General features: G+C 39.9%; 1 protein-coding gene across 1 annotated transcript in view; it reads right to left on the bottom strand.

Annotated features, from left to right (window-relative positions):
• Nucleotides 1-18,793, bottom strand: part of IL1RAPL1 (interleukin 1 receptor accessory protein like 1) — a 750,372-nt gene that overhangs the window by 162,796 nt on the left and 568,783 nt on the right. The window contains exon 6 of the mRNA XM_052794856.1: nucleotides 5,395-5,469. Within this exon, the coding sequence (XP_052650816.1) occupies nucleotides 5,395-5,469 (75 nt within the window). The remainder of the gene's footprint in view (nucleotides 1-5,394; nucleotides 5,470-18,793) is intronic.

The following is an 18,793-nucleotide window of genomic DNA, read 5'->3' as shown; positions in this document are numbered from 1 at the left end:
CAGTCACCCCAATATCTGTTGAAGGGACAACACGGCAGGGCATAAGCAATCCAGGAGGTTCCTGGAATGCGTTGATGATAAATTCCTTCTCCATGTGATAGAGGAGCAAACAAGGAGAGGTGCTATACTAGACCTTGTTCTCACCAACAAGGGGGAGCTGGTGGGGAACGTGCAGCTCAAGGGCAGCCTTGGCTGCAGTGACCATGAAATGGTGGAGTTCAAGATCCTTAGGGCAGTGAGGAAGGCACACAGCAAGCTCGCTACCCTGGACATTGGGAGAGCAGACTTTGGCCTCTTCAGAGATCTGCTTGGTAGAGTACCATGGGATACAGCCCTGGAGGAAAGAGGGGCCCAATAAATCTGGTTAATATTCAAGGATCTCCTCCTCCAAGCTCAAGAGTGATGCATCCCAACAAAGAGGAGGCAAAAACGCCAGGAGGCCTGCATGGATGAACAAGGAGCTCCTGGACAAACTCAAACACAAAGAGGAAGCCTACAGAGGGTGGAAGCAAGGACAGGTAGCCTGGGAGGAATACAGAGAAATTGTCCGAGCAGCCAGGGGACAGGTTAGGAAAGCTAAAGCCCTGAGAGAATTAAATCTGCCCAGGGATGTCAAGGGCAAAAAAAAAGCTTCTATAGGTATGTCAGTGATAAAAGGAAGACTAGGGAAAACATGGGACCTCTCCAGAAGGACATAGGAGTCATGGTTACCCGCAACATGGACAAGGCTGAGGTACTCAGTGACTTTTTTGCCTCAGTCTTCACCAGCAAGTGCTCCAGACACACCACCCAATTTGCAGAAGGCAAAGGCAGGGACTGGGAGAGTGAAGAACCACCTACTGTAGGAGAAGATCAGGTTCAAGACTATCTAAGGAACCTGAAGGTGTGCAAGTCCATGGGACCTGATGAGATGCACCTGCAAATCCTGAGGGAACTGGCGGATGAAGTTGCTATGCCACTATCTGTCATATTTGAGAAGTCACGGCAGTCCGGGGAAGTTCCCACTGACTGGAAAAGGGGAAACATAACCCCCATTTTTAAAAAGGGAAAAAAGGAAGACCTGGGGAACTATAGGCGAGTCAGTCTCACCACTGTGTCCGGCAAGATCATGGAGCAGATCCTCCTAGAAACTACGCTAAGGCACATGGAAAATAAGGACGTGATTGGTGACAGCTAACAGGGCTTTGCTGAGGGCAAATTGTGCCTGACAAATTTTGTGGCCTTTTACAAAGGGGTTACAGCGTTGGTGGATAAAGGAAGAGCAACTAACATCATGTACCTGGACTTGTGCAAAGCATTTGACACTGTCCCACGACATCTTTGTCTCTAAATTGGAGAGACATGGATTTGATGGATGGACAACTCAGTGGATAAGGAATTGGCTGGATGGTCGCACTGAAAGAGTTGCGGTCAACGGCTCGATGTCCGAGTGGAGACCAGTGATGAGTGGTGTTCCTCAGGGGTCGGTATTGAGACCGGCGCTCTTTGACATCTTTGTCGGCAACATGGACAGTGGGATTGAGTGCACCCTCAGCAAGTTTGCCGATGACACCAAACTGTGTGGTGCAGTCGACACGCTGGAGGGATGGGATGCCATCCAGAGGGACCTGGACAAGCTTGAGAAGTGGGCCCATGCCAACCTCATGAAGTTCAACGAGGCCAAGTCAAGGTCCTGCACGTGGATCAGGGCAATCCCAAGTATAAATACAGGCTGGGCGATGAGTGGATTGAGAGAAGCCCTGCAGAGAAGGACTTGGGGGTATTGGTGGATGCAAAAAACTGAATATGAGCCAGCAAAGTGCAATAGTAGCCCAGAAATCCAACTGTATCCCGGGCTGCATCAAAAGAAGCATGACCAGCAGGTCGAGGGAGGTGATTGTCTCCCTCTGCTCTGGTGAGACCCCACCTGCAGTACTGCCTTCAGCTCTGGGGCCCCCAATGTAAGAAGGACATGGACTTGTTGGAGCGAGTCCAGAGGAGGGCCATGAAGATGATCAGAGGGCTGGAGCACCTCTCCTATGAAGACAGGCTGAGAGGGTTGGGGTTGTTTAGCCTACAGAAGAGAAGGCTCTGGGGAGACCTTGTAGTAGCCTTCCAGTACCTAAAGGAGGCCTACAAGAAAGCCAGAGAGGGACTTTTTATAAGGGCATGTAGTGATAGGACAAGGGGTAATGGCTTTAAATTGAGAGAGGGCGGATTTAGATTAGATATTAGGAAGATGTTCTTTACTGTGGGGGTGGTGAGGCACTGGAGCAGGTTGTCCAGAAAGGCTGTGGATGCCCCATCCCTGGCAGTGTTCAAGGCCAGGTTGGATGGGGCTTTGAGCAACCTGGTCTAGTGGAAGGTGTCCCTGCCCATGGCAGGGGAGTTGAAACTAGGTGATCTTTAAGGTCCCTTCCAACCCAAACCATTCTATGACTCTATGATTGCAGTGCAGCCATGCTTAACACTCTCCCAAACATCAGGTGAATAGCGGGACACCTTTCCTACAACCAACCTTGCAGATAGCTTGAGCGTGATGGGAGCCTGTAGGCTCATAGGATTGAGGTGTGCAGATTCTACAGCTCTCGTTTCTTTGCTTTTGTCTTAGCACGTCAAACTGCCGTTGTTTGCTTATGCCATAAGACTCTACCAGTCACCCCTTAGAGAAGCTCCTTCCTTAACGTGCAATCACCTTTTGGTCTGATGCTGTTTTACAGAAGCCATGCAACACAATAATACAACAGGTCTGTGGTCCCGTGACATTAATTTTAATTGCCGGTGTGTAGAAGAGGCCAATATATATCAGCAATAAAGGCCAGCTATCTCTGTCACTCAGCAGTGCTAGAGCCAAATAAATGAGATATGCCTGGAGTCTTCCCACCTTGATCTAGACACTGCATGGAGGTGCCCTGTTTAAGAACTGAACTTCAGTAGCTCCTTCAGCAGCAAGCACACTGGGGTTATTGAGGGCTTCCTCAAAAGTGTGCCCAGCACCACTCCCCAGAAGCCTGCCAGCAGAGGAAGATTTTGAGGTGAACCATCACTCCTGACGTTTCAGCACACCATGTGCACCTGCAGAAGCACACACATCCCTGTAAATCATATATGTGCCCCCCAGGGCATGTCCTGCCTGACACTTGCAACCTGCTTCATTTCCAACTCAAGGTGGAGGACTGCAAGGTGAGAAGTACAGAAATGTGGGGGGAGAGCGGGGATTGTCCCAGCTCCCCACCTCACCAACTGGTGACCTGCTAACGAAATCCCAGACTACCTCAAGCTCCTAGTTCCTTGCTCTCCCTTTTCTGTGCCACCCATGCCACTTCTTCCCCTTCCACCAACAGGTTTATTTTCCAAATAAGGGACAAAACCACCACCCCAAACACATTCTGGAGGACTAACATGTTTTCTGGCAGTGTCTAGACCAGTCTGCAACATGTGGTCACCCCAAGCCTCAGGGGGGTAGGAGGCTGCTGGCTTAGATGACTCTCTAAGGTTTGACCGAGTGAATTAATCCAATGTTAAACTATTTTGTATTTTTTGAAGGGTATGAACTGGCCCCCTGAAAAGAACGCTAGCTTTCCTCAGTGAAAGTGAAACATAGACCTTTCAAACATTATCCAGCAGGACCAAGACATTAAAACTAAGAGTGGAACAACATAATTTTCGTGTCAGGGAACTATCATTTTTTTGCACTTGCTCCAGTTCTCACAGGCTTTTTCACAGGCTTTTGAACAACAAATTAATATATTCTTGTAACTTCTTGATATAAGGCTAAGTATTGTAGCTTCACATTCGTTTGCGGTTAGACTTTCCCATCTGTGTCTGAAAGTGACATTTTCAAATTAACTCCTTCATATTCATCAATAGGTATTTAGTTTTCTGAAAAGTGTCTTTTCCAAGCCCAGCACTTCTCAAATTATTTAATCTGTTACTCAGAACTATGAGAAATCGAAGATATGATTAATTCTAAAAATCATAGATAAAAAGCCTCTAGCTAGCCATTAATAATTACAGTCTTATTGAAATAGTCTCACCTATGCAGTATATTTAGCAAGACAACATCAAAGCCCCAAAAGGTTCTGCCTTTTTTTTTTTTTCCCATCAAAAATATCTCAGTAAGTAACACTAGTTAGGAAAAAAATGTGTGGAGTCACTTTGCTTTCTCTTCCTTAGGCTTGTGTTCAAATGAAAAGGTAAAATCATCTAGGATTGTCATAAAGGAAAAGTTTTCTGAGTTGGTATATCAGAAACAATACCTTCCGAACAACAGAAAGTAGCTCTAGAAGGAAATGTGTTACATCTCCCCCTTTCTATACAATTGTTTCTGAAAACATGTATATCAGCATGTCAGAATATTACCTGAATAGCATGAATCATTTTAAGTAATATTTTATGAATATCAAAACAAAGATTAATTATTCTCTGGCCACTATTAGCCATAAGCTGGCAAGCACCATAAAATGTTCTGCCAATGACTGTCAGAATTAATTTGCAAGCCTTCTGCTCTTTCTGGTGTTGTGCTGCAGAATGTACTGAGTTTTGCTTGCTTTCTTTCTTTTTTTTTTTCTATGAGATTTAGACAACCACCAGATTTGTTTCCATTTTTTCCCTGTAGCCAACATGCTAGAAGATCTATCAATAGGTTACTGTTCTGACACAAAAGCATAATTCCAGTGTAACCTACTGAGGACTGTTTGTTTCTTACAAGTTGCCCTCTGTGTCAGTCCACAAAGGAGATGGAATGTTATATCCTGCAAACCGTAGTAACTCATGCACTTAGCTTTGGAGCCTTAATTACCTGCACGGTGGTAGGAGACCAAAGTGACAAAACATACCCACTATCCACTAGGCTAGAAAAAGTGAAACAAAATGGTTTCTTCATGCATCAGTTTCTCTCCATTAATCTTTACATATATATTCATACATTCAGAATAATCAGATGCTATTATGTTAACTTCTCACTGTTTGCTGGATGTTTTTAGACCAGCACAACTTTTATAATTACAGAACACCTTTGCAATTTCGTAAGTAATCGCCAAAGCAGTCTCGCAAGCAGAATGTAAACCACAAAATCCTACTGAATCCCACAGTAAATATATATAAATATACAGAAAAGAGGAAGTTTAGAAAGAAAAGCTCACGTACACTTATAACTACAGACTTTCAGCAAAGGTGAAAACCAGTATCATTAATATTCAAGAGCTTAGTATTCAGTGTTAATTACTACCAATTTTTTCTGTGAACAACAGTCTTCTAGATGGTGTATGATACACCTCGGCATGGAAACAAAAGTATGTTTAATGCCTTTTCAATGAAATTATTAATGCCAACATACCATCACATGACCATCATACATTGACACATCTAATACCTTCATAGAATTTGAATAGAAATTATGTGTTTGCTACTTACCTAACTGGGTCTCCTGAATTGTTAGCTTACTCTCCAAGGGGTGTAAAAGCTTTGGTGGTTTATCTGTTAGTGGTGCTAGAAAAGAAAGAAATTCACATATATAGTTTTCTGATTCTTATTGGGTAGAATAAGACTTGATTTTATGCCTATTGTTTCAGGAATGCTTCGTTTTTTTCTTTTGTTTAAATAAAGTTCACACCTTCAGTTGCTGTAAATGGGTTTTTTTAGAGAGTAAATATAGCACCAAATTTAGAATCTTTCACATGCCAAGGTATTGAAGGCACTTGTGTTAAGTCATCTCTTTAAACCCTTACAAAAACCATGCACTGACATGTTAAAATTTTGTATTTTCATAAATATTATCCAGCATTTCATACTTTGTTATAATATTCAATTACCTTTCTATTAAATATAGTCATTAACAGAGAAATAAACTAAGTTACTGTAAAACAATTTTGAAGAGTTGATGAAAATTTTATTTAAAAAGATATTACCATCAGTGAAAATTTTGAAAGTGGAGTACGAGAAAAAGGCTCAGTTCTCAAAATCCAATGGATGGGTACAGTGAAATAATGTCAAGATTCCTAATAGGATGACTTCCCTCCTCCCTTTTGATCTACCCTGAAATAATATTAGTAGACTTATGCAAATTGTGGACTAGGAAGAGTTTGGTAGTGGTCAAAAACCTTCTGAAGGTTGTTGAAGTGTGTTCAATCCATGCAGCTAAATAGTGCTGCTATTCTACTAGATTCATCATCTGTATACTTAATTCATAGCAGTGACATTGATTATTACTACTTTTGCTGTTGTTAGCAAGTGTACTCTTTACTGATCTGACAGATGAGTGCATGTTATATGAAAAAAAAGAACATTCATTTATTTTTTTCTTTAAAATTGATAGTAAATGTTCATGGGAAAGCTCCAACTTTTGTAGTCACTTGGAACATTTTGATATTTTGCTTTTCAACTTTCAGTCTTTAACAGAGATTATGGGCTGTCAGAGATTTAAAGTGCATTTGACATTTTGATATAACTCTATAATATTTGTTCCCTCCAACTTGTCAAAATCACTGTTCCCTTTCTTACTGACACACACACATCCACATGTGTATAGGTTTAATCTACTAAACACACTCATCTCCTGTCAGTTGAATTGCAGGAGATCTTTAGTTGCATTCTCTTTACTCTGTTTCCCCTGCTCTTTGATTAAATTATCAATGCCCTTTAAAATCTACAGTATTAATTTGAACTGTGCATCAATTATAGAATGGATTCATTATCAACTCATACATTTCTGCTTTACAGAGGTTTTCCTTTATCTGACCAGAGCGTAAACCCACCCAGTTGGTGTCTGGGATGTTGACCCATCAGATCTAGGACTGAATCAGAATATCTCTTCGAGGATGGGAAAAGAACTGGATTTGGTCCACATACCCTCTTTCAGTTCATTCTTCCAACAACAGCTTCTACTCTCTACAGGAAATCATTCTGCACTACAGACTTTGGAGAGAGCCACAGCTGTGACAGACTTTTTGGCAACAACTCTGGGTTGATACTTTTCTTTACACCGATTTGAATGCTTTTTAGCTCTCTTTGTCTCTGGTTTTTTTTTTTTTCTTTTTTTTTTTTCTTGGGGGCTAAAGTGGGTGGAAGGGAAAAGGATTTGAAATATATTTTCCCTTAAACTGCAAAATTAGTCATTCCCATTTCTTAACTTCTCTGTAAAGGCTCATAATTTATCAGCACATTGACATTTTTTAAACATCATCCACTATGAATTTAAATTTAGTTTTGCAGTTCTGTCATTCTCAACAAAATTACCATTCATCAGATAATGTCTTCTGAGTCACTGTTGTTCTAAATCTGTTTTGAAACTCTTTGAGCAAACAAAGTTCTCTCATTGTAAGTAAAGATATAGTAACTGGTAGAGTTAATCGGAATGCAACAAATAAGTAGATTAGAAAACAGTATTTTTCTCAGTTTAAGCAAAGATTGACATTACTTTTGTGGTCCTGTACTTCAGGTCTCTAAGAGGCTTCCTACTTTTAAATGAATAGGCACAGGATGTTAATATATGCAGATAAATCATCCTTCAACAACAGTATGAAGTTATTATAAAATTTGTGCCCAATTTAATTTTCCCACATCTTGTGAGGTTCAATAGATAATTTAACAGAGAAAATGTTACTGAAAATAATAAATTAGACACATAACTGATGTATCAGAATCACAGGAACATGTAGACTGGAAAAACCCTCTGGAGGCCAAGTGGTCCAACCTCCTGTTCAAAGCAGGTCCGAAAGAACAGGTTGTCAGGACCTCACCCAGTCATGTTTTGAACATCTCTGTGGATGGAGATTTTACCACTTCAGGTGTTCCAGCCCCCAACCACCCTGTGGCATGCACTAGACTCAATCCAGTACATCCATGTCTTTTTGTACGCCGGGGAGCCCCAAATTTGTGACAGCATTCCAGATGTGCCCTCACCGATACTAAAGAGATGCGAAGGATCACCCTCCTGGACTTGCTAGCTAAATTCTTGCCAAGAGCTGTGCAGTTGGCCTTTGCCAACTCATGCTCAACTTATTGTCCACCTGGGCTACCAGGATCTTTCCTGCAAAGCTTTTTCCTTTTCAGTCAGTCCCTGGTTCTGCACTGCTGCGTGGGGTTATTCCACTCCTTGAGCAAGACGTTGCATTTGCCTTTGTTGGACTCCATGACTTTCTCCAACTTATCAAGGTCTCCCTAAACAGAAGCCCTGGCCTCCACTTTGTCACCCATTCCACCCATTTTGCTGAGCGCGCACTCTGTCCCATCATCCAGGAGTACATAAAAACCCTAATCAACATTAAAACAAAGATACACCAGAGGTGAACTGTGTTGTATATTTATTTTAAAGTGATAGTTACCAATATTTGTGGCCGGGAAGAATTCATGCTTAATAAGACAGTGCACCTCTAAGCTCTCTAAATTGAGGCAAATATCAGTATTTCAGTGTTGCATTTCCTATTGATGCCTACCAACCTAACGCTGTTGTGGGTATGTCTATACTACAACCAATCACATCTCCCAGGGCCAGTTCCTTCACCCATCTGGAAAAGAGAACACATCCCTGGGTGTTCTGCATTCCAGAGTTTTAGGCTATAGGGAAATACTGTGACTGGGAGTAATATAGGCAAGGAAAATAATTTGAATAACTTCGTATACTTAAAATATCAGATTTTCGAAGGTGATTTGAAATGTGCCCTCAGTCAATCAACACCTTTAGTGTCTGTTATTTTATCTAATTTTTAGCCTACAAATGTATGAATGTTTTCCTGGCAATTAATCCAGGTGGACTGAGGCAGAGGTGGGTATTTCTCCAGCTGCCTCTCTCCCTTTCAAGTTTACACTCTCCACAGATAGCAACGTTAATGGACAGCAGAGTTTCTGCAATCCTCATTTAGTTTAGAAACTCTGAAGTAGACCTATGCATCTGCTATAAGCTGTTTCATATCTTTCAAACCATGGGGTACAACTGGGTCAACCCACCATGCAACAGGCTATTCAAAATTAATACAATTTTCAGATGGATATATTGAGGCACAGTTATCTACTAAATTGAAAGCAAAACCAGAATTTAATCCTTTCTTCCTAAACTTTTACTAAATAGCAAGAATCAAACAAAAATTACAAAAGTCACAACTACAGCTGGTCTTTTAAACAGGTTAAATACTTTTTTTTTTTTAAGTGAATAGATGGAGGAAGGCAATAATTTTCATGTCCTACAAAAATATCCATGATTTCAAAGCACTTCCTGTTCTGTACTGTATGCAGAGAACCAGAACTCTTTTGATTGTGTTTAAAAAAAAAATAAAGAGATGGTCCTCTTCCCACCAGGTAGTAGTTATCAACATGGTTGTCATACAGGAGGAACAGAGTGTTCAGATTCCTATTCTTGCATGAGGGAGTTCTCAAGTCTCTTGGCAAGAATCTTAGTTCCTGGATATTATTATCTACCGATGCATGGGTGCACTTCTCCCTCCCTCTCTCCCCCTTCCACCCCCCCACCTTTTTCTTTCTCTTCCTTTCTTTCTCTATCACTGCCTTTTTTTTTCTTTTTTTTTTTCTTTCCCACTTAAGAGTCGAGAACCTTATCCCAGACAAAGTTAACCAAAACAGGTATATTCCTCTCAAAAAAAAGGGTTTTACAGGTCAGATTCTTTCAACGAAAAGCTGTTGGATCATAAATCAAGTTTACAGCCCATCTTGTGTTTGATTTCTGAACCATCACTGATGAATGGTTTGAAAACAAATATGTGTCAAACTTGTTTTTCATTTGAAAGAAACTAAAGTTTAAAAAAAAAAAAAATCCTAAGTGAAGTAACCGATTCTGAAGCTGTATTAAAAATATCTGACTTCAGAGATACCATTCAGCTGCAGACATACTGATCCTGCTCAAAGAGGAAGTGCCTAAATTCACATTCCATGTCTATCAGATTGGCTGTACATTTAAAACATATTGAACAATTTGTCTTGCGGTAATGAAACTGAGAGCCACCACAATCAGTCACCCAACTGGAAACTAGCCAGAAGATAATATTTTTACATCAGCCACCTACTTCCATACTCCTCCTTCTAATCTGCCGCTTTAGCTTTAGATGTTTATGGTCACATGATACATTTGCTTTATGCAAAATTCTGTTATTTGAAGAGACCAGCCACCTGTTAGAATTTAACACAGCTAATGAAGAAAAGCTTAATCCAAACGGTACATCAAAATCTGGACATCAAAGAAGGAACTGCCTCAAAACCCACAAGCTTTATAATAGAAAAATAATAATTCCAAAGATCTATGTTTATGTCTGTTTTACAAAGTGCTCTCAGATTCGTCCTTGCAGATTGTAATGATTACAAATCATTTTCATTTTTTAGAGGCACACAGGGCTGTGTGGAGTTGTCTGCAACTCAGAAAGCCAGTTTATTGGCTGGACGCTTCCCACAAGGACAAAAATTCACAGGAATGGCTGCCTTACCTGGCCAGTCCGAGTTATCTGTATTTTAGAACAGTTCTTGTTCAGCTTTTTTTATTGAACTAAAACTTACTGTCCGAGGATGAAAACCCTTCTGATCTTTCTGAGATTTGAGATAATACAATGAGATTCAACCTCTTATGTTTATGAACTTAGACCATTTTTAGAAAAAATGACTGACATCCCTGGAAGATATTGCAACTGTAGCACAGGATTGAATGGGGGAAAGAATTCATTACTATGCTAAGCAAAAAATTCCTATACTTTGAAATCAAAGGAAACCAGAGAGATGGAGTTCTTTTCCTGAAGTCCACACCATTTCTTTGAATTCATTCTGCAGTTCAGAAAGATTCCTCATCTCTTAGCTTGCCTCTAGAAACTAAGAGAATTCCTCATTACAATTTATTTTCCTGATGATTTTCTGAGCCTGGGTTTCTTTTTGTCCTTTCTTCATTCTGCTATTTTTGGCACAGGCAAATGACCTCGGGGACAAGGCACCTCTGTCAGAGGAGGGATATTAGGTCTGATTGACTATAAAGCTGAACCTTCAGGCACTTAGATTGCTAAGTGTCCACTTCATGAGAGGGGTCTTGAAATAAAGCACTGTCATTGGAAAGCCATCATTTATGAAAAGCTGCTGTAGATGGCAGTATTTAGGAATCACAGGTAATTACAAGAATAGGAGGAAAAACTATAGTATTTCAGTTGATAACTGCAGTACCTTGGAAAACACTGATGTATGCTTTTGGGTTTGCTTTATTTTTTTTTTTTCAACAGTGATGTCTGTAAAAGAAATGATGCAGTAGCAGTAGTCTACAGTAGGCTGCAATAAAATTATGTGCAGCCTGAACCTGCAGTCTTGAAACACTAATATATACAGTCACTGTCCAGATGAATATTAATATTGAGAACTCTGAGGTTCCTCAGAGCAATCGTGAGCACAGCAAAACTTAAGTAATGCAATGCAAGGATGTTGGGTTTTTTCTTTATTCCTCCTAAGTAAAGCCCTATGTATTCAGATATATCACTAGAGAAATCATTGCCTTTTAAAAAATAAATACATGGCAAGGTCTTCCATAAAAAGAGAATCCTTTATACCTGCTTGAGACTTCTAACAACCTTAAATCTCATTTCTCAGTTACAATCAGGTTAGTTTCCATTCGCAAGGGCATCGTTTAAAATCACGTATGCTATGAATTGCACAGCAGCCCTGTAAGAATATTCTGCCTCACTGTGTGAACAAGCCTGGTTATACCCTGAATCATGCAGTTCAAACTGAGGGCAGATACATATAAGGATACTAAAGATACGTGTGTGAAGCCATAGGCATATGACCGTAAATGAGCTGCCTAATGTGACTTAGTTATCACTATGACTGATTGAAGATCAGCTTTTATCTTCTGAAATGTTCCCATGAATCTTGCATCGAGAGACAAAAAGTCTGCCTCTTCTTTCAGTTTATGTCTTTCTCATTGTCTTATCCTTAGCACATATTAAAAAAAACCCAACCCTATTGCTTTGAGCATACAAATGAAAAAGGTCTTTATTTCTCATACCTAAACCTTTCTTCTGATGTTTTTCCCAAACCGAAGTTACAATCCTCAATTTTTTTATGTAAGGAAATTTTCCTAAAAGAACTATGCAATGCATTAAACAGAATATTAGCACTTCCTGCGAGAAAGTGCAGAAGCAGATAAGATGGTAACTAATAAAGAGGCCATTATTATGCAAAAGTTTCAATGATGCATATTGAGAAAAGAAGAGGCATTGCTAAAAAGAAATCTTAGAAGATGGAAAGAATGTTTCCAAGAAGTCTTTTAAAATGTTTTGAGCTTGTGAGTCCCCTGTGATTAACAACAGGTTGAATACTGGAGAAGAGCAAATGCAGCCAGATGTTGGCGTTTTCATTATCTGCTCATCTCTAACTGAATCTGATGTGACACTTGTACTACCCCTATGACTTCAGAGAAGATCTATGTATCACTCTCTTTTTTTCTGTTAGTTTTCTTGAACACACAGTGACATTTCCCAGTGGTCTCTAAGGAAAAAGTACAAATAATCAAAATGCTGTCATCACAAATGTTAATGCAGTCTTGAAATACAAAAGAACTAAAGATTATAGGTAGTTAAAACTACTGAGTGAAATATCAGCCTAACATCTTGACAGTATTGGTCTCTTTGCGTGGCAGATTTAGAATTTATATTTCGATCTTACAAAGAGGAAAGGAAGGCATAAAGCAAGGCTTTGATCCTAAAAGACTTTCTATTATAGGGACAGGATTCCCCCTCCCCCACAAAAAAAGAAGAGACCCAAAATACAAAAAGGCATATAAAAATATTAAAGGATCTAAAGTATCCAAAATATATTTTTCTCTCTCTTGCATGAAGTTCCTCTGCATTACACCATGGTTTCTGTACAAAACTAATCCCTAGAGCAAGATAATGGAAATGAGATTTTCTGTGTAGGTATATGAAAAGGATGTCATGCTAAAGCTTGATCTGTCTGTATGGGCTATTAAATTTGTCCCTCCACTTCCATCTAAGAGACATCAGATCATCTGAAAAAAACCCTGAGAAATAGTGAACAAGTTGGTTGCTGCTGTTGTTGCTATAAACGAGCATGTGATATATTATCTGTGTGTTTAATTAAAATAAAAGCTCTTGTTAGCAATAGAATGAAACCATGCGTCCAGGAGAACTTCCACCAGGAGATTCTCTGAGGTTTCAGTTTAATGTGACAGGGCACTCTTATAAAACATATCAATGGGAAATGGCATTTTGTGCAGTCTCTGACTCTTCCTTCTGCCCTTCTAGGGACAACAACTAGCAGACAAAATAACCTGAGGACGGAGAAGACCACTACAGTTGGCATGTTTTAGTACTCATGCACTATGCTCCTGGTTTGACTTTGGCTTTTTCTCCAATTTTATCTACATGGAGCTTTCCCTAAAACATCCTTGTCTTTACTACTGTGCGAGAACAGGATTAAGCAAATCCAGTCCACCTCAGTTAAACCCTATCTGCTGCAGTTTCTGCTATTGTTTCTATTCCAAGACAAATGAGAATTTCTGGGAGGCTGTTTCCTAGCAATCTTAAGTCTGGAAGCCCATACTAATGTTTTTTGGAGAGATCTATATGGACCATGACCCTTACTATAACTACTTGTAGACATACTTATTTGCAGTTAGAACACATGGGAGTATTTTTTTGCTCCTATATCTACATGTTAGGTTATGCCTTTGTTTAGAAGAGTCTTCAGTGAAGTGGTGTGTTGTATAAATCTTGTATAAGGCTAGTGAAACAAATCGAAACATGTGCAGTATTCTTAACAGCTGGGCTACCTGAATACATTACATATTTATGAAGGTAAACAGAGAGTTATATAAATCATGAGGTTTAGGCAAACAAGTAAGAAAAGCCAGACTCACACATTTCACATCAAGCAAGCATTCTGCAACACACACTATTAAAAATTCTCTGCATATCATCATAGATTTCCTTCTCACATAGTTCCCTCAATCTATTCTCTTTTCTTTTTTCTCTAGGTTAAAATATAGAAAATGGGGGGGGGGCAAGTATCATAAGGTTATGTTCTCTGTGACTAGACCAAACACACATTGTCTTAACAATGACTCTATTATTCTTAACGGAAGAAAATCTCATTTAATTATCTGATTAATTAGGGATACCTACATTTTCTTGTTCAGCCTCACTTTCATGCTTGCCAGGTGAATCTTAGTGTTCACTATTATTTCTCTTTCTCAATCTTTTCCCAATCATTAAAATTTTTCTCTGAAATTTATCATTAATTTTCATTTTTGGCCTATTGTTTTGTATACCCTGTCTCAGATTTAGATTTCAAAGCCAAGTAACTGGAGTGTATTTTCCCTCATTTAAAGTCATTTATTGTAGGACACCGATTTTAGGAACTGAATAGTAATATGTGTGAATCTGTTCCTGCCTTGCTTTTATTATTCTCTCCTTTTTAGAGAGTTAGGGCAGACAGTTCTTGGAAATACTGTAGCTCATGACCTTTGAAGACAAATTCTAGATACTCTATGCTTTTTTTTCATAATTAAATCTTTCTGCTGATAATGCTGACATTTCAGAATAAGATTTCTCAGCCTCTGAGGAGGCCTTGTAAAGGGAATAGGACCTTATGCACCCTGACCACTTCAACTCTTCCAAAGAGCTGACATTTAAAGGCCTTGCAATTAAATTTTTTACATATTGCATGGAGTTTCCTCTTTCAGGATTTGTAGTCAACCTTTTAATTCTGTTGCTCTATTTCAAAATCATCTGATTTAAAAGGCGACCTGCTCTCATGCTCTCTGTTCCAGTTCTGTTGTAGACCTGCACACCTCTTTCATTTGTTCTCCGAGTCATTTCAGTGATTTAGTCTTCTCAATCTGTCTTTGCTCTGCTAGAAATTTGGACATACTATCCTTTCTTGTGGCCCAAAAAGTAAGTGTGAAAAATCCATAATTTCTACTTCCGTGAACGCTGTGAGGGCTTTTTTTGCTTTCTGTATTTCTCTTTGAGTGCACATTAGCTTTTCTGCCCACTTAGGCAGCTACTTCTGATCTGCTCCATTCAAGCAGGCTTTTTTGCTTTTAAGTTTAGAGATTTTGGACTGTACGAAAGCAAAGGTCACTCCCATCTTCAAGAAAGGCAAGAAGGAGGATCTTGGGAACATAGGCTGGCCAGCCTCACCTTGACCTCCAGGAACGTGATGGAACAAATAGTCCTGGAAACCATTTCCAAACACATGACGGACAAGATGGTGATTGGGAGTAGTCAGCATGGATTTACAAAGGGGAAATTGTACTTAACCAACCTGATAGTCTTCAGTGATGAGACAACTGGCTCAGTGGACCTGAGGACAGCAGTTGATCCTGTTTATCTTGACTTTAGCAAGGCTTTTGACACTGTCTCTCATAACATCCTCACTGACAAATGGATGAAGTATGGACTAAGTACATGGACAGTGAGATGGGTTGAAAACTAGCTGAACTGCTGGACTCGGAAGGTTGCAACCAGCAGCACAAAGTCCAACTGGAGGCCTGTACCAGCAGTGTACCCCGAGAACGGTGCTGGGGCCAACACTGTTTAACTTCTTCATTAGTGACCTGGATGATGGAACACAAAACTGGGAGGAGTGGTTGATGAAACAGATGGGTGTGCTGCCACTCAGAGGGACCTTGACAGGCTGCAGAAATGGTCTGACAGGAGCCTCGTGAAGTTCAACAAGGGGAAATGCCAAGTCCTGTCCCTGGGGATGAATAACCTCAGGTTCCAGTACAGGCTGGGAGCCAACCAGCTGAAAATCAGATTGGCAGACAAGGACCTTGGGATCGTAGAGAACAAGTTAGACATGAGCCAGCAATGTGCTCTTGCAGCAAGGAAAGCCAACAGCACCCTGGGACACATTAGGCAAAGCACGGCCAGCAGGTTGAAGTAGGTGATCCTACCCCTTTACTTAGCTGTGATGAGACACATCTGGACTGCTGGGTCCAGTGTTGGGTTCTCCAGCACAAGAGAGGTGTAGACATACTAGGATAAGGACAGTGAAGGGCCACAGTGATGATTAAGGGGTTGGAGCATTTTGTACAAGGAGAGGCTGAGAGAGCTGGGACTGCTCAGCCTGGAGAAGAGAAGGCTTAGCGGGATCTTGTCCACGTGTAAAAAAAACTTGATGGGGGAAGTAAAGACAACAGAGCCAGACTCTTCTCAGCGGTGCTACGGGACAGGACGAGAGGCAATGGCACAAACTGAAACACAGGAAATTCCACTTAAACGTAAGAAAAAACTTCTTCACTATAAGGGTGGTCACACACAGGAACAGGTTGCCCAGAGATGTTGTAGAGTCTCCATCCTTGGAGATATTCAAAACCCAACTGGACATGACCCTCAGGAACCTGCCCTTGCTGACCCTGCTCTGAGCAGGGGACTGGACCAAAAAATCTCCAGCAGGTCTCCACCTGCTTTTTCATTTTTAGCAAATATTTGCACTTACAATCAGGTTTAGAAAGTCTGGAGAACTCCCAGGGTGTCCTGAGTAGTTAGTGTCTATGCAGCAGACTGGATGGGGGTGCAGTCGGGGGACACGCCGTGCAAATTGCACCGTACATCTCTACAGCTTATCATACAGATGTTCTGTCTGGTTCTGTAGTGTCTGTACAGACCCTCCCATTATAACAGCAGACATCCTGGCACAGGGGACTTCAGGTTTGCATTATCTCTGTAGAAATCTTGCCTGAAGTCTAAGCCCTGAAGTTTTAGTTTCCATAGCTTTTCTGTTTTGTAACATGGTAGGAAATCGAGGCCTACCATAGGACATTAAAACCAAAAAAGTTACACAGTCCATGTAAGGGGAGGGAGGGGACCATGCCTGAGAACAATAATATCTGGTGCTTATTGTCCATTTGAGGTACCGAGCTTTAAATAAAGCTCACTATACAAACCCAGTATGGCAGATGTTATATTAGCACATATCATACGGTTACTTGGCAACAAACAGAGATTAGACATCATAAACATTTGGTCTGCAGAAACGTTACCAGAGCTGGTGGTTACACAACCATAATTTAATGCTCGGTGCATAAAAAAACCACCCTAGTTGTAAAAAATAAGTATATACTTGTATATTAAAATGTCTGTAAAGCAAGCTCCAAAACCAGAAAATCTTGTTGAAAGTAATACTCCTATTACATATTGTTTTAAAAAAAAACAACACAAACCCCCCTCTTTTAATTACAAACAAAAAAAAGCATCATTGCTGGAAAACAATGTAGATGACATTGAGTTGTTTCTTTTTCAGATACTGTAATTGGGAAAGGATGACAGACTTCTATCTCTTTAGTTGACATTTTTTAAAAGAAATCTTCTCTTACTTTCCTTTAGAAACAGAAAACAGTGGTTGGATAAAGTTCATTTTATGAATTAAGGAAATTAATGCCTATTAAAGCATCTGCACATCAGATCATCTGGCCGTTTTCTTCGGCCAGAAACATGTTTTCTTTGGCTAGAAATCTATGCTGTCCTATTTCTTTGCAGAATCTCTACCAGCATAAATTCACAATAAGTCTCTTGATTGCTATTACTCAGTTCTCTTCATAATCAAATATCTTAGGCCAGAGGAAGTGGAATTGGAAGGCCTTCCCTTATTTTTCCCCAAGCTTGTCATTTCTTTGAACGTAAGGAGGAATTTGTAATGGCATGTACAGATTGTTTACACAGAAAAGTAAGGGTTATTCAGGAATTTTCTAATTCTGGAATTTTCAGTAGAAATGTCTACCTTCCTTGACAGAAATATCTTAAAAACACCACAACACATTGTTTTGGGGTTTCTGGGGTTAAAATAGAAGCGTTCATTTTGGATACAACATTTAGAGTAAGGTCTCCTTAATATTACTCTTTGTCTGCCTAGTTTTCTGCTTCTTGGTTCTTGTGGTACAAACACATTCTATTTCACAATACTTTGGTTTGAATCAAGGCCAAAATTAAAAGATCAGAAATACTACAAACTCAAATTTCAACTGAGGGACTAGCTAGCTGTGTTAGCATTTCCTAATCTATCTTGGAGTTTGTCTACAAGGCACTATTCAGTGTCATACAGAGCTGTATGGGCCCCATTAGAAAGAACATATTAAGACACTATTGTGTCTGGGCTAAAATGCTCTGTTTCAGGAGTTTAACGATCTGTGCTGGTGAGCGAGGGAAGAGTGCCCTGCTAACAAATCTGTGCTGCTTCCAGCATCTGAGCTAACTAAGTGCAACTGCACAATACTTCACTATAACATATCATTAGTGATTTAAGAGCCTTAATCTGGTTTTCAAAAATGGTATAGGTATTTAGGAGCCTAAATATCATGCCAGTTCTCAAAAACTCAGGACATGATATGGATCCCATTTGTTTAATTCCTATGCTTTTGAAAATCCCACTTGGTACCAGAATCCTTGTGTAAATCTAGGAGCAGGAATCTAAATCCCTGGAAAGCAAGTGACTTGTCTGAAAAGCTTTCTTTGGCTGAAAACTCAATTTTCCAGCAAATTAGACTTTTTCCCAATGGATAAGAAATCTGTAATGGAGTCTTTGTAGCAAGTATCAGCGTAACTCATTTTGCATAGAAATACTCTTTGCTTCTGGTTTATATGGCTGACTTCCCTTGCATGTTCAAAGAAGTGCATAACCTGCCATGCTGGAGAAATGAAAAAACCAGTTGTCACTTCAGCCACAAGATAATAAAACCAAACCTATTTAGAACCTAAAAATGTAGAGCTGTAGCAACCTCATAACAATTGAAGTTGTTTTTACTGGGAAATAGAGAAAGAAAAAGATTGAATCAGAAATATTGCAGCTTTTACAGATGCCAAATAAAATTACA

Source organism: Harpia harpyja, chromosome 8 (assembly GCF_026419915.1).
Source record: "Harpia harpyja isolate bHarHar1 chromosome 8, bHarHar1 primary haplotype, whole genome shotgun sequence".
Taxonomy (NCBI): Eukaryota; Metazoa; Chordata; class Aves; order Accipitriformes; family Accipitridae; genus Harpia; species Harpia harpyja.
The sequence above is the reverse complement of the archived record's forward strand: the minus strand, read 5'-3'. Positions and strand labels throughout refer to the sequence as shown.